At 34.7% G+C, this 14618-nt stretch overlaps 1 protein-coding gene across 3 annotated transcripts in view; it reads left to right on the forward strand.

The window, feature by feature from the left end:
* The window catches only part of LOC124355236 (voltage-dependent calcium channel subunit alpha-2/delta-4-like), an 88307-nt gene extending 73906 nt beyond the window's left edge, over nt 1-14401 (forward strand). For 2 of the 3 annotated variants that reach the window (XM_046806278.1, XM_046806279.1), the window contains 4 exons: nt 406-598; nt 3670-3877; nt 9846-9965; nt 10423-12430. In XM_046806278.1, coding sequence (XP_046662234.1) covers nt 406-598; nt 3670-3877; nt 9846-9944 — 500 coding nt within the window. In that variant the 3' untranslated portion in view covers nt 9945-9965; nt 10423-12430. Of the gene's footprint in view, nt 1-405; nt 599-3669; nt 3878-9845; nt 9966-10422; nt 12431-14018 lie in introns of those variants that run through there. The other variant, XR_006921749.1, reaches the window with a different exon arrangement.
* Nucleotides 14402-14618: the final 217 nt, after the last annotated feature.

Below are 14618 nucleotides of genomic sequence, written 5' to 3' on the forward strand. Positions count from 1 at the left end.
CACAGACAACTTTATGCAATGAAAACCAGTTATCTTCAGAGTGATCCAGTTTGTAAACAGCTCAATTTGACATGAACTAATAAAATATGCTATTTGTTGGCTTAAAAAAGAATTTAACAGCTATTGAAATGTGTTTCTAAGATCCCAAAAAGTGACTTATAGCGAGATATTTGGGGGGAAAACGAGTTGTAAAAATAAAATGACCACTTTGCAATAATTCACAATTGTTGCATTTTCTTTATAAAAGGAAGAGTGTTGGTTTTTCTAATTTTTGTCACCAGTTTGATTTAGCCCGTTTCCTAATTAGCTCATTTCAGATGGAAATGTTTGATAGAAAACTTATTTTACTCTATAGATACTAAATAACTTAACAACAATAAAGTTAAAAGTATGAATGTTTTTCAGTTCTAGACTATTATGACCCGCAACAGACAGAAACGTTGGACGTAACGACCACTTCCCTGCCCAAGATAGACGTGAGGACAGTGAAGTCTACTCGAACTTGCAGGTCCTGTGACAAGTCAGGCTACAGGTATCTGCTTCAGAGCACTGACAAGCAGGCTGACAGGTCTTACTCACACGAGGATCCTTGTTACAGGTAGACCAGAAGCATTGATCTTATCATGTTATTCATTTAACCTATTGTGATTTTTTATTCTACTTAAAACGTGAATTTAATCAAATAAAATAACAACATTTGTAAAGAGATCGGTCAAGACAAATGAGGCAAGATCGTGATGCCTCAATGTGTTATACTATACATTTGTTATTTGTAAAGAGACCAGTCATGTCAAATGAGGTAAAAGATCGTGATGCCTCAATGTGTTAAACTATACATTTGTTATTTTGTAAAGAGACCAGTCATGTCAAATGAGGCAAGATCGTGATGCCTCAATGTGTTTAACTATACATTTGTTATTTGCCAATAAAATCTTAATCATCCCGTATGTCATTCAAGTAGGTATCAAATATAATGACAATATAGATTTCTTTCGATTTTTAGTTTAGCTGAACTAAATAAACTATTATTTCAATGAAATAGAAGTGTACAGTATTGCAACTACAGTGACACTAGTACATGGATAATAACTCATTAAAAACAATTTATACTGTGGTATGGTATGAGGTGTTTATTGTGAGATACAAATTTAGTTCCTTGTTTGGCTGAATGATACATGACAGTCAGGTACAAAGGACTACTTACAGTTGCCTTACAATCCATAATAATAATATCAAACACTTAGAGTTACAATTTTCTATTATTTTACAAAAGAAAACTCACAATTCTCCAATAATTTTTGTGTTTGAACACAAGGCCTTTCGACATCGAAGATGCCATCATCAGGTGTGAAACAATTTAAAACAAATATCAGCTGAGTAAAACTTAATACAAAATTGATATGGTTAAAAGTAAAATAAAATAAATATTAGTATATGTATAAAAGTTTTGGTCAAAAAAGAATTTAGTTATATTTTAAAGGAATGGTGAATTTTTAATCGGTCCAAAATCATTGTTTAATATTTTATCTTTATGATTTGTTATGTATAATGTTTCATATGCGTCGAGTTCTTCTTTTTTATGGACTTGTTTTAATAATGTAAAGTTTTTAAAGGTGTGGTTTGTTTCAAATGCATGTTTGGCAATAGCTGATTTTTCAGTTTGTCCGTATTTATAATATCTTTCGTGTTCCTTAAATCTTTTTTTAATGGTTCTTTTTGTCTGGCCAATATAAATTTTATCACAATCTTCACAGTTAATTTTGTAAATGCCACTTTTATTTTCATCTAAAATTTTATCTTTTGGATTTATAATTAGGTTATTTATCTTATTTGGTGTTCATGTCAAGATGTTTTCTAAATACTTTTTTAATTTCTTTATAAAATGGACCATAACTCATGGATTGCCAGTTCCGTTTCTCTTTTGTTCACTTTTTAAAGTTGTTCTCGATGTTTTTGATAAATTCTTCTTTTGTTTTTTTAATAAACTGTCAATTAATTTAGTTGAGTATCCATTGAAAGCTGCTATACTTCTTATGTTTCTTATTTCTTTCATGTATTCATCGTGTTTTAAAGGTGTTGTAAGTAATCTATTAATCGTTGTGTGGAAAGCAGCTCTTTTTTGGGAGGGTGGATGGTTCGAATCGTGTGGTATGTATCTGTTGTTGCAAGTGGGTTTTCTGTAAATGTCATATTCTATGTCGCCATTATTCCTTTTCACTAATACATCTAAAAATGGCAATGATGAATTAGTTTCAATTTCACAAGTAAATTTAATAGTCGGATAAAATGTATTTAGTTGGTTAATAAAATTTTGAAGGTCTTGGTTTTTGTTAAATATGGCGAAAATATCATCAACATAACATAACCACACTCTGGGGAAATAATTAATATTTTGTTTCGCGTTTAATTCAAATTTTGCTAGGAAAATGTTTGCAATAAAACATGATAAAGGGTTCCCCATTGCTGTTCCTTCAATCTGTTGATAGAACTGATTTTCGCATTGAAAAGTGGTTTGAGACATGCATAAATCAGTTAACATTATGTATTCCTTAATTTCATCTTGTGTTAAATCGATTGATATTAACCATTCCTTGATAATATTTAACGTGCATTTCATAGGGACATTGGGATACAAAGAAGTAACGTCAAATGAAACTAAATATTCTTCACTGGTAATTTCAATAGATTTTGTCATTTCGATAAACTGATTTCTGTCTTTAACAGTAAGACATCTTCGATGTCGAAAGGCCTTGTGTTCAAATACAAAAATTATTGGAGAATTATGAGTTTTCTTTTGTAAAATAATAGAAAATTGATATATCCAATAAGAAGAGCTCCTCCTCCTTCACTTACAGTTACTAATTCAAACTGTAATTAAATTATTTTGATTTGTTCTTAGTATTTACATCTTTATCATCAAGAGAGTATCAAATTTAATTTAAATTAAATATCATAAACATGATAACAAGATAACATTGATGCTGTTATACGATATTATCCACTAAGTAAGACCTTAAATAGCCACATTGTTTTGTCTCTCAAAATATTTAATATAATGAAACCTATGATTACTGTATACAACTGGAATTACTACATTTAAAAGGAAGTTTTATTCTTTGTTCTTAAAAACCTTATTTTATAGCACGGTCAAAACTTTTAATATAAATAACATTACCTACCTACCTACATTTTAAAAATACACCTTTTATTTAATATTTATGTCTTGTCTAAAATTAATTAAAAGTTTCTTTCCTTCGGTTGTTGCTCTTAGTAGTAAGTAGTAATAGAACTTTGTTTGATCTGGCTGTTTTGTAATTTCTTACATTGGCAATATTTTGCAAAAATTCAAATGACAAATAAAAATTATTATTATTATATTTGGAGCCATGCTGATAGGTCGGATGTGATGATAATCCCTCGAGTGCTGCCACAGCCACCTGTGTGACCAATTGAGGCTAAGGATTAATCATTACCTTATGAGCTCTGCATTTAAATTCCCTATGCATTCTCATTTGCAACTCATTTGTAGTATTGAGGGCTTCATAGTCCTGTTTATATTAGATTAATCTGTGCTTTTATAAATACTAGTATAATTATTAATGGAATACATTTTTCTCTTCTTAACTATTTAATTAAATTACTACTGACGTAATGGTGAATATCCTCCAGGCCGTACTTTGTGAGGAGGATACCTCACACAAACCTTTTGCTGATCGTAGTCAAGGCACTGTTCCCGACCTGTTCTAAAGAGTCGACTACAGAGTTCAAGGAGGAGTTGTACCTCGCTGAGCCTGATCCTAAGATTCCATGTGTCAAACTCTACCTGAACACATTGCCGCGCAGACGGCTGGCCGGCTGCTACAATGAACACCCCCAGGTACTGTCTAGATTTTGCTATATTTTCAGTAGTCTTCAAAAAGAAGGACTGAGTCATGAATGAGTGGACGACACTAGTAAGATTGTAACTTAATAATAGAGCTAAGTATATTTTATTAGTGACACAAAAATCCAGTGTAACACGATCCTGTTTATTATTAGTATTTCATTAGTAACCTAACAATCAGCGTTGAACTGGGATTTGTAAATAATTTTTTACTCAGTCCTTGTTTTACTTGTTTAGGTCTTTATTTCAATTGGTTGATTTTGTTACAGCATAGATAATAGCTAGTAAAACTACTACAACAGTTAAAAATAAAATGAAAGCTAAGAATAACATTATTTCTTAGTGAAAATTCTAGTGAATTTTCGGACCAAGCTTTGAAAACAACAAAATAGTTAGTGTGATTTTTTGGGATGTGAATTTCGATTTAAAACATACAAGCAATTTTATAAAATGCAAGCATTATTGAAATGAAATGTAATATGCCTTTATTTAAGAAGCGGAATTAGGGCTATTTAGCCCTCTCTACCACTCAACCTCACATAATATACAGATATATATGTACATTGAATGTTGACCTTAAATAACAACAAATTGAATTTTAAATTAAAATAAATGCTTAAAAATCAACCAAAATATATACATATTACATAATAATTAAATATAAGATTTATCAGCTTAATATGTAGAAACATTACAAACAAAGTTAAATTAAAACTTAAATTAACAGTTTACTTTTTAAAGAATTTGTCGTTATTGCTACATTCATTCTCTCAAACACACAGCCTGACCACAAGCACGCCACGAGCACCGCCACCCGTCACCCCTACAGACCGCCCAGCAAGTCCTTGACCTTTGCCCAAAAACGAGCTCGACCTTCTATAATACGGATATTATCAGGAAGAGAGTTCCAGAGGCGCCATGCCTGAACAGTGAACGACTTACGGAAGAAGTTCGATCGATAGACAGGAATTGACAGTAACGTGGATCCCCTTCTCGTAGGTCGCTCACTTATATCGGAAATAAATTTGAAATTTTCAGTCAGGTAAACAGGTGACTTGTTTTTGATAACTGAATGTAGAGTTGAAAGAATGTGAAGTTGGCGAAGTTGTTGAAGTTTCAGAAGCGATAGCGGTTTGAAAAATGGAGTCACATGCTCATAACGTATGAGATTGAAAATAAATCTGACACGATAGTTTTGAGCACGTTGAAGCCTGTCCGAAAGCTCAACAGTCTTGTCATTAATCACAGCGTCACAGTAGTTGAATTGTGGCAGTATGAGAGTTTTAACCAGCATAACTTGACAATGAACGGTAGATGTGAAGCAAAACGCTTTTAACTGTGAATGCCAGCAAATACTGTATTACACGTTACCGTAACCTGGTCATTCCACTTAAGACTTGAGCTCATAGAAAGACCAAGGTTTTTCAATTTGTTTTGAAAATTTAGTACGTGGTTATTGAGTTTACGTTTTGGTGCAACGTTGAAGTCGAAACGGTCGATCAATCTTGGGTTTCCCAATACCATTGTCTGCGTTTTGTCTTCAGTTAATTTCAGCCCATTTTTATTTGCCCAACAAGCAATTGGTTCAATGTCTTGATTGAGTAGAAGCATAAACGTGTTCAGTTCATCAGACGAACAGTGTATGTAAATTTGTAAATCATCGGCATAAAGATGAAACTTAGAGTGCCTTATAATAGATGTGACGTCATTATGTAAAGTGAGAACAATAGGAGTCCAAGAACAGAGCCCTGTGGAACATCCCGTGTTGAGGTTTTCCATTCAGATATTGTTTCCCCTTCTTTGACACGTTGTTGTCGCCCAGATACGATTACGAAGATATGAGTTGACCCATTTAACACACCCATCGGAGAAAACCATATTTCTTCAATTTGATGAGGAGAAGGGGGCAATAAACACAGTCGAAGGCTTCTGTGATCGGTGATTTTAACCCTTTAAGCTGGTTTGACGTGTATAAAACGTCATCCCAAAAGTGTAGTCAGCTGCGTTTTGACGTGTATTTAACGTCATGATGACATTCCGTCATGTGGTGAAACCTGTCGTTATTTTGGTGAACTATATCGGACTCGGGCTATATGGAATACGTTGTCTATGAGTTGGTCGATCTTTTGCAGCTGTTTGCAGTCGAAGATGAGTGCGACAGAGACAGCTGTATTGTTTACAAAACTGAGCATCTGACCTTGACATTGTGCGTACTCTGATCGTTCGTGCCGGTGCAACTTGTTGCTATGCAATGCGTTCTGTGATTGTTGTCTTGTGTTTTTAATATTATTTTGTTGAATAATATAATGGCAAGCTACATTTTATAGTTGTCCCAATCAGTGTTGTAACTTTAGAATCACGTAGGAGTGTGTATAACTTACATTTATAATGTAGGTTATTGCGAAATGTGCAGCAACGTGTTGGGTATATATATCTTTGTTTGGTTAGAGTGAGGTTATTTTCGGGAGTGTTATTGCATTTAATTTTTCTTTTTGTAATTCAATAAAACAATTATGTTGATAAAGTGTCTACAGCCCGAGAAAAAAAGGTTTTTGTAAAAGCTTGCGAAAATATGGTGCGATCTGGAAAAATAGTCCCGCAGCAGGGTTCGGCTTGCATTTAAATACTCCCGCCTTGAAGGGTTAATTAGGGTTGTAGTGGTGCTGTGATTAGGCCTGAATCCAGACTGGCATTTAGATAAGATGTTATAGGTATTCAGATAAGATGAACTTTGTTGATGAATACTAATTGGACGAAGGTCAGAAGCGGATTGCGGATTAGAAACTATTCTCAACGGACAAACTAGAACACACTTCCAGGTTAAGGGAAAGACAGAGGAATTTAAAGAATAATTGAAAATGACTACTAAAACAGGGTGATTGGCAATGTATCTTTCAGAAAGCGCAAAGGTATGTTGTCAGCCCCGACTGCGTTGCTGGTCATCCTCGTAAAAGCAGCAAGCACATCAGCCTCACTCACAGGTGTGAAAGAAAAACTGGCAGCCAGCAGCTTCCTTAGGAGCAGCCTCCAGCTCAGCAAAATAATCGCTAGCTGCAGATATATTAACGGGCATATTAATAAAGTAATCATTTATAATATTGAGGTCAAATGGAACAGGTGGACTGACATTGGATTTTTCCACACTGAGGTCTTTAATTTTACTCCACAGTGATTTAGTCGACTGAGGCTCTGAAAGCGTTGTGTAATAAAATCTAACTTTGGCGTTACGGATTTGCTGCTGCATGTGATTCCTAAGACGTTTATAGTCCTCCCAAATCTTGAGTGGATTTAGAACGTTTAGCTTTTATGAAGTCAGAATCCCTTTGCTTTTGCAAATTTCTTATGAAATCATTCATCCATGGAGAGGGGGCCTTGGTTACTCGTTTAGTTATGATTGGGACATGTTTATCAAATAAATTAGTAAGAAAAGCATTAAATTTGGTAACCATTTCGTCTACATTATTGGCAGTGGTTACTTCATGCTAGGGTAAAGCAGCAGCATCTGTGAGAAGTGAAGCATGATCTATGTCCCTGTATTTGCGATATTTGATTATACGAGTATTGGGCTTATTTTTGGGGGTATAGAGTTTATAGGCACAAAAAATGAGATCATGCTTTGAAAGTCCAGGGGCAGGAAATTGTCCGTGGTGTGCAACGTGGGTCGGGTCAGAAACAGCCAAGATGTCAAGCCACGTGTCAGTTGTAGCAGTGTGATGAGTGGCTTGAAGTGGTAGCAGACACATGTAACATGACTGAAACATTGTGGTCAAAAAGGTTTTTTCATACGTTGTAGGCCCTAACAAATCGGAGTTAAGATCACCCAAGACAATGACATGACTGTAACGAGCCATAAGATCGATAAGTGTGTGTTCAAATCGGCAAGATGGCCGATATTGGGCGCCCTGTAACATGCACTGACTAAAACATGCGTCCCATTAACACTGACGTCCAAAAACATAAATTCAGGCCGTCCCTCTCTAGATGTATCAGATAAGAATATGATGGAAGTAGGAAACTGAGACTAGACATAAACTGCGACTCCACCACCACGTTTGTGTAGAGGGTCGTTCCTGAAAATGTTGTAGCCAGCTAAATTAACGCTCTTGTCGCTTGTGGTTGGTTTTAGCCAAGTCTCAGAGACAAAGATAATGTCGGTATGCAATGGCTCAAAAATGGAATGAAATTCGTCAATATGACTAAACAGTGATTGTGCGTTAACGTGGGCTGCCTTGAGGAATTTTTGTAGGGAGCGAGAGAGAGCGGCAGAGAAGCGCGGGCAGGGAGAGCAGAGAGGTGTTCGCTCGGGACGGGGCTGTCAGAGCCGCGCGCAGCGGCGAGCAGGGGCGCGATACTGCAGGCAGCGAGCGGCAGGCGGTACACGCGACAGTGACATTGCGGTCAGGACATTCACACACACACACGCATACCATAACAATGAAAAAAATAATACTTTATCATTTAATATAAACTTAAAATTAAGTTCAATTATTACTACTCTAATAGTAATCATAATAAATTAAAACATGAATGCAAGCTTGCAGGCTCTTATTATAATAATCATCAGTATTATAAATGTAAGTGGAGAAAAAAAAATCTTTTTCAACGAAAATTTAGTTAATGAACATTATTAAATCTATATTCAGAACAGAAAAAAACAAATGAAATGGTAGTGAATTTAAATTTTGTTTGATGCTACAATAAATCTAATAATAATCTTGAAAAGAATAAATTAATAGTTATAATTATGTAGCCTACTAAAATTCTTCAAACAAAATAATAATAATTTCGTCGAAGAAAGTTTAGTTAGCAAGTACAACAAAGGAAAAAAAAAACATTGTTAGAAAATTGAGGAACTGAAAAAGGTAAAAAGTGCTGTACTTAATCAGTTAGAAGCGGGTTGGAGATCGGAGAGCCGGGTTACCACTCCCTTGCTGCCGTCGCTGCCCAGTCACAGCGCCCTGCCGCCCTGGGTCCAAGTGTTGCGGACCCCGTGCTGCGCCGTAACCCTCTTCAGCACCTCCAGGCGCCGCGCCGTCAGGTCCTCCCGCTCCGTGATGCCCGTGCCCTCCAGCTTCTTCTTGGTGTTGTAGATCGTCCGCCGGCCTCGGTAACTGATGAAGCGAATGATAATAGGCCGATGCCTCTTCCTGCCGTCGGGCCCAGGCTTGGGCTAGCTGCCGACTCGGTGCGACCTGCAGATGGCGGAAGCAGGCAGGTCCACACCGAGCTTGTCGCCGCCCGCACAGCCTCCCAGCCTCCTTGACGACACCCTTCAACTCGTGGGTGATGCGGGTCACGAACTGGCCGAAGACGTCGCCAGAAGAAAGGTGCTTGCCGACGAGGTCGGCGATGACAGTCGCGTCAACTCTGGCGACCTTGTCGATGTCGGTGGCAGGCATTGCTGATGTAGAGCGGAGCGGCCGGGCTCTGACGACACAGATAAGGAGCTCTTATCAGCTCCGCCAGACAATTGGACAGGCTCACCTTTAGACCAGGACCTGAGCTGCGGCGGCGGTCGGTACATGAAATATTGCACTGATAAGCGAATTACTCACTACACACGTTATAAAAAGTTTTGGTGACTCGATAAAAAAATTCTTATTGTTTTTACCCGTGTAATGGCACCACTTTCTAAAAACAAACTGTCAGAAAAATAACAGTTGAAAACTACAAAAACTTTAGGGCCGACTGGCACACACTGGCACACGTGTCTACTAGCAATCAGTCATCCCCTCCAATACTATTATTACTATAGTAAACATCATACTTCTATGTTTACTTGGGATACTTGTTTTCCAATTGTTTTTATGTAATGGAGATGGAAAGAATAAATATATTTAATGTTTTATTTATACAAGTACTGATTTCAATTTTCAGCACATTTTACCGCAGTACTAGCTTTAATCATCTATTAAATCAAAGCCTATTTTCTTGTACCTTAATTGTTATAACAATGTTACAGGAGTTGGAGATAGAGAATTGTGGGCGAGGTGGCACACTGACTGTCAACTCGTTGTCCTGGCTACTCCCTGTGTGGCTCCTCAACAGATTCTTTCTATGATCAGTATTCCTCTACTTATTGGTGAGCAGAGGAACATTGTTTTAAGACAATACGTGTAATAAAGCTCATCCTTTGCATTTAGAGAAGTTACATAATTTAAGTAATCTGAGGTCAGAAACAATTTGGTATTGATCGTGTTCCCAGAGGATACACGTCAAATCAGTTGAAAATTTGATGTATCATCAAGTTCAGCACAATTTCTAGAAGATTCAGGTGCACTGTGGTGATACCATGAGAAATTTACGTCTTTGACTGTTATGGATGGGAACATTTAGATCATCCAACATATAGCCTTGACATTGCCTCATGCGATTATCACCTCTTTTGTCCCTTGACAAAATCATCAGACTGTCTGAAGTTAGGTAATATCTTAGTATTTCTTAATATAAGTAGTAATACAGTTTGCCGTTGAAAATATTTTGGTATTTTATTTATTATCAGAATATTCTGAGGTCAACTTAAATTTGATCTGTTGCAGATGTTCCCGTATTTTTAATGGTGAGAAATTGGTTTTTATACACACAGTTTTAAAGAGTAAAATCTAAGCACCATTTGGTTTGAAAGATATGTGAATCCTGTATTCCAGCACGCATCCTCACTGTATTTACACACTCAGTGTAAGTATAATAAAAGGTGCAATAGTAATATTTTAGTTGAAAAGTCAACTTTTGAACGGATTAGTAAGAAGACAATATTCGAACAATGAAGTGCCTACTAAAAAAATAATTAGTTTTATTTTAACAAATTTAATAATTTTATTTCCATGTTTTGTATTAATGAAAATGAACATTGATCTCGTGAGTTACTATTGCAGTTTAGTGTTTTAAATATGTAGATATCAATCCTAGAAGAGGATAGTGGTTAGAAAAATTTGACATTATTTGAATACAGAGTAACTTTTTAATTTTAAGTCAAATTTTACAACAAGATTTAACCGGACATGTAGGAGCTTTGTTAAAAACTGTTTTTGTTTATAGCTACAGTACGGTATGTTTGATGAATAGCTTATTAATAGGCTACTATCTCAGAGAAAAGCTGTTGAAACCCTCAAAGCTTTCAAAATAGCTATGTTTGGCTAGTATTCGGCTATATCTTTGGTGAAACTGGTAAGCAAAGAAACTGGTGGTAAAACATACAGAAAATGAAAGTTGTAGAATGAGTTTGATGGCTGATGAAGGTGAAAGTACTTTGAGAAATGTTGTAGGATTGTTGGTTTCAAATAAACCAGGAAAGATATTCCTTTCTATTTCTAAGTATCTCTCTTTTGCTGTACATCTTTAGTTTCTTTGCTTACGTCATGGTTGTTTGAAAACATTTTTATTTTCCGTACTTTTAAATTGAGTTTTGCTGTGTACACTATTTTATTTCATGTAGTAATTTTGTTATTCTTCCATTATCTGTCTCAGTGTAGTAATGTATATTGTACAGTTAAATTATTGTGTACAACACTACAAACTAGATAAGGACATATACTTACTACTAACTAAAACATTCATCATATTTAGAAAAATTATACAAAGTGTATATTAAATATTAATTTAAGTACACCTTATGTTCAAGGGTTATCACTTTATTGAAAAATTGTAATTTTTACAAAATTATTAGCCTTAGAACTTATGACTTTTACAAGATCAATTATTATTCATTGTTTCTGTGTCCTGTTTGATGAAGCCATATTTTAATTCTTAGACTTACACAACCTGCGCCATAACTGTCTTCTAGGTTTTCCGGTTCACATTGTGTTAAATCATTGTCAACACAATACATAAATCTTAAAATATATTGACTCTCCTGCGTACAGACATATATTTATATCATAGATTAGTTGAGAGGGTGTGAAACTGTAACTGGCTGAAGTTGACCAAAATGACCAACGAGAGATCAATATGGTGGTGACTCCTTTATCACCTGGCTGCCAGCTTTTTTATAATTTGATGCTGTATTCTTTGTTGAAGTTATTATACATTCCTTTTAGTAAAATAACCAAATCATTATTAAATGCACTTCTCTTGCCATGCAAAACTACTAGCTCTTGTGAGAAAATCTACTTATAACATACTATAACTGTAAAATAAATAATGGTTATAAATTGTCAACTAAAGAATTATTATTCATAAATATGGGTATATTTTTAATGTGATCTATCTGATTATAAGTAAAAAATAACAATAAATAAAAGTTTTAATTTAGTATTGCATATGCACTTCTAAATTGTTATCATATATAATAATATTCTAGATTAATAAATAAAACACTAGACATGATTAAGAACAAAGATATAATTTTAAAAAAAGAAGTCAGCATGAAGCAGCCTGTGTTAAAGTAGCCATACTGATTGCTGATTGGTTACGATTTAGGTTGCAATCATGATGCAGCATTCTTAATTCATCTGTATTTTAAGCAGATCTGTATTAATGGCAATCTCGGTTTAACATATGTGACTGAACATGGCTGTTAGTTGTTTTAACGTGGTGTGAACCGGAAAATTTAGTAATAATAATAATAATAATAATAATATTCTTTATTGCGTGAAACAATTAAAATATTGCATGGCATGCGTCAACATAACTGTATAAAGTAAATAAGTACATCAGATAAATGATGTTGGTCAAGGTAAATACATACAAGAATTATATTACATTGCATGTATCAGAACCGGGGATTTCGTGGTTATTGTTAATTTCAAAAATTTTCATCCCAGCGGCCCATCATGAACTCATCAGTTGAGTAAAATGCCTTTGACATAAGAAAATGTTTTAGTCGAGTTTTGAATTGTTTTGTTTCATTGAGTTGTTTGATGCCCTCAGGGAGCCTATTGATTAGTCTGACTCCAACTTGAGATGGTAAGTGTTCGAAAGCTGCCGTTCTGTGCTGTTCGACTCGAAAGTTATTCCTGCCTCTAGTCCCATATTGGTGGACATCCCTGCCCCGTACCAACTCGCATTTAAGTCGGCAGTACAAGGCCACCTCGAGAATATAGAGACAGGGAAGGGTCAGCAATCCAAGCTCCCTAAAGGCATATTTGCACGACTCTCTGGGGTTTAATTTTGAAAGAATTCTTACGGCTTTCTTTTGAGATCTGAAAACTCTTTCAAATCTGTACTTGGAACAGCTTCCCCACAATCTCAAGCCATATGTCAAATGTGGATGTATCAGACCGAAATAGGCCATTTTTAATACATCCACCGACATCGCCATTTTTAATACATAGTCATGACATCGGGCATCTTGACCAAAAATATATATCTGATTCAAAATATAACCACGATGGAAAAGAAAATACTCATCCATTGGGACAGGGATAGAGTTCTAAATCTCATAAAAAAACATGATGCAGGCGGCCAATCCTCCAAAAATTGGTGTAAAATAATTCCAACTCAAATTAATGTATCCTAAATTATTACTGTCTGTGTCCCTCAATTAATAGTTTTTACTTTCTTACCATTGTTTGAATATTTCCCCTATACGTCATATCATAAATAAAGAATTCCAATATTTCTTAAACAAATCTTGTAATTGTAACCTAATTTTAGAAATACGATACTCAATAATGTCCAAATGTATTGTTGTTATTTTACTTTTAGTTAAATGTTATGAATTGTACATTAATGTAAATATATTTTTCCCAAATGTTTTGTTTTAAATTCTTATAAATCCTCTATGGCATATGAATCTGTTAAAACATTTACTATAGATAAATACTTATTGTTATACACTTGATATTTAATTTTTCGAATTAAATAGAATGTTTCAAGGATTAGTTGCCCGTTTTTAATGAATAATGATCAGTACATTATTATCTTTGTTTCTTTGCTAGCCTTTATTTTGTTTATTTACTAAAAACATTTTATGAATCAATGATTCGAGCGCTACGAATATTGGTGAACTCATTGTTGTAAATACTGTAAATTAGTAAACATATTTTTAAACGTTGCTCATTCATTTCTAAATGACAGCTTTTACTGAATTCAAAAATACAAAACTAATAAAAATGAATTGAAACACAGTAGATAATTTACTTTATATATCACACTGAATAACTTTATTATTATTGTTCCCGAAATTGTTTCGCAGAAGTTAGGTTACTATAAATTTTGTGCAAGATGGTTACCGAAACTCTTGACAGAAACCCATAAAAATCAGCGTATGGCTGCTTCATGGACACTTACGAATAAGATAATGACTTGCTGACTCAGGACCTTGCACCCAGCGACTACCACCTGCTTCCAGCAATAAAGACCCGGTTTGCGATGCAGCACTTTGGAACTGCGGGAGAATGTGACTACCTAGCTGAAGTCTCAGGTGACAACATTTTATAGCGCTGGATTTAAAAACTAGTTCACTGCTACGATAGATACCTAATTTGTATGGTGGACTATGTTGAAAAATGGCATTTTATAGTCACATTTAAATGTACATAATAAAACTTTTTCCTTGTCCTTTGCTTTTGTTTATATAAGAATGTAATCTACTTTCTAAGCCTTCTTACAAAGTAATACACAAACGTATGACTTACATATTGCAAACAATTCCCTAATGAGGTAATTATATATATATATTATATTATATATATATATATATATATATATATATATAATATATATATATATATATATATATATACTCTTCTAAGTACTTTAAAGTTTATACAAAAACAGAAACAAAATATTCAGT

This window comes from Homalodisca vitripennis, chromosome 2 (assembly GCF_021130785.1).
Source record: "Homalodisca vitripennis isolate AUS2020 chromosome 2, UT_GWSS_2.1, whole genome shotgun sequence".
Lineage (NCBI taxonomy): Eukaryota > Metazoa > Arthropoda > Insecta > Hemiptera > Cicadellidae > Homalodisca > Homalodisca vitripennis.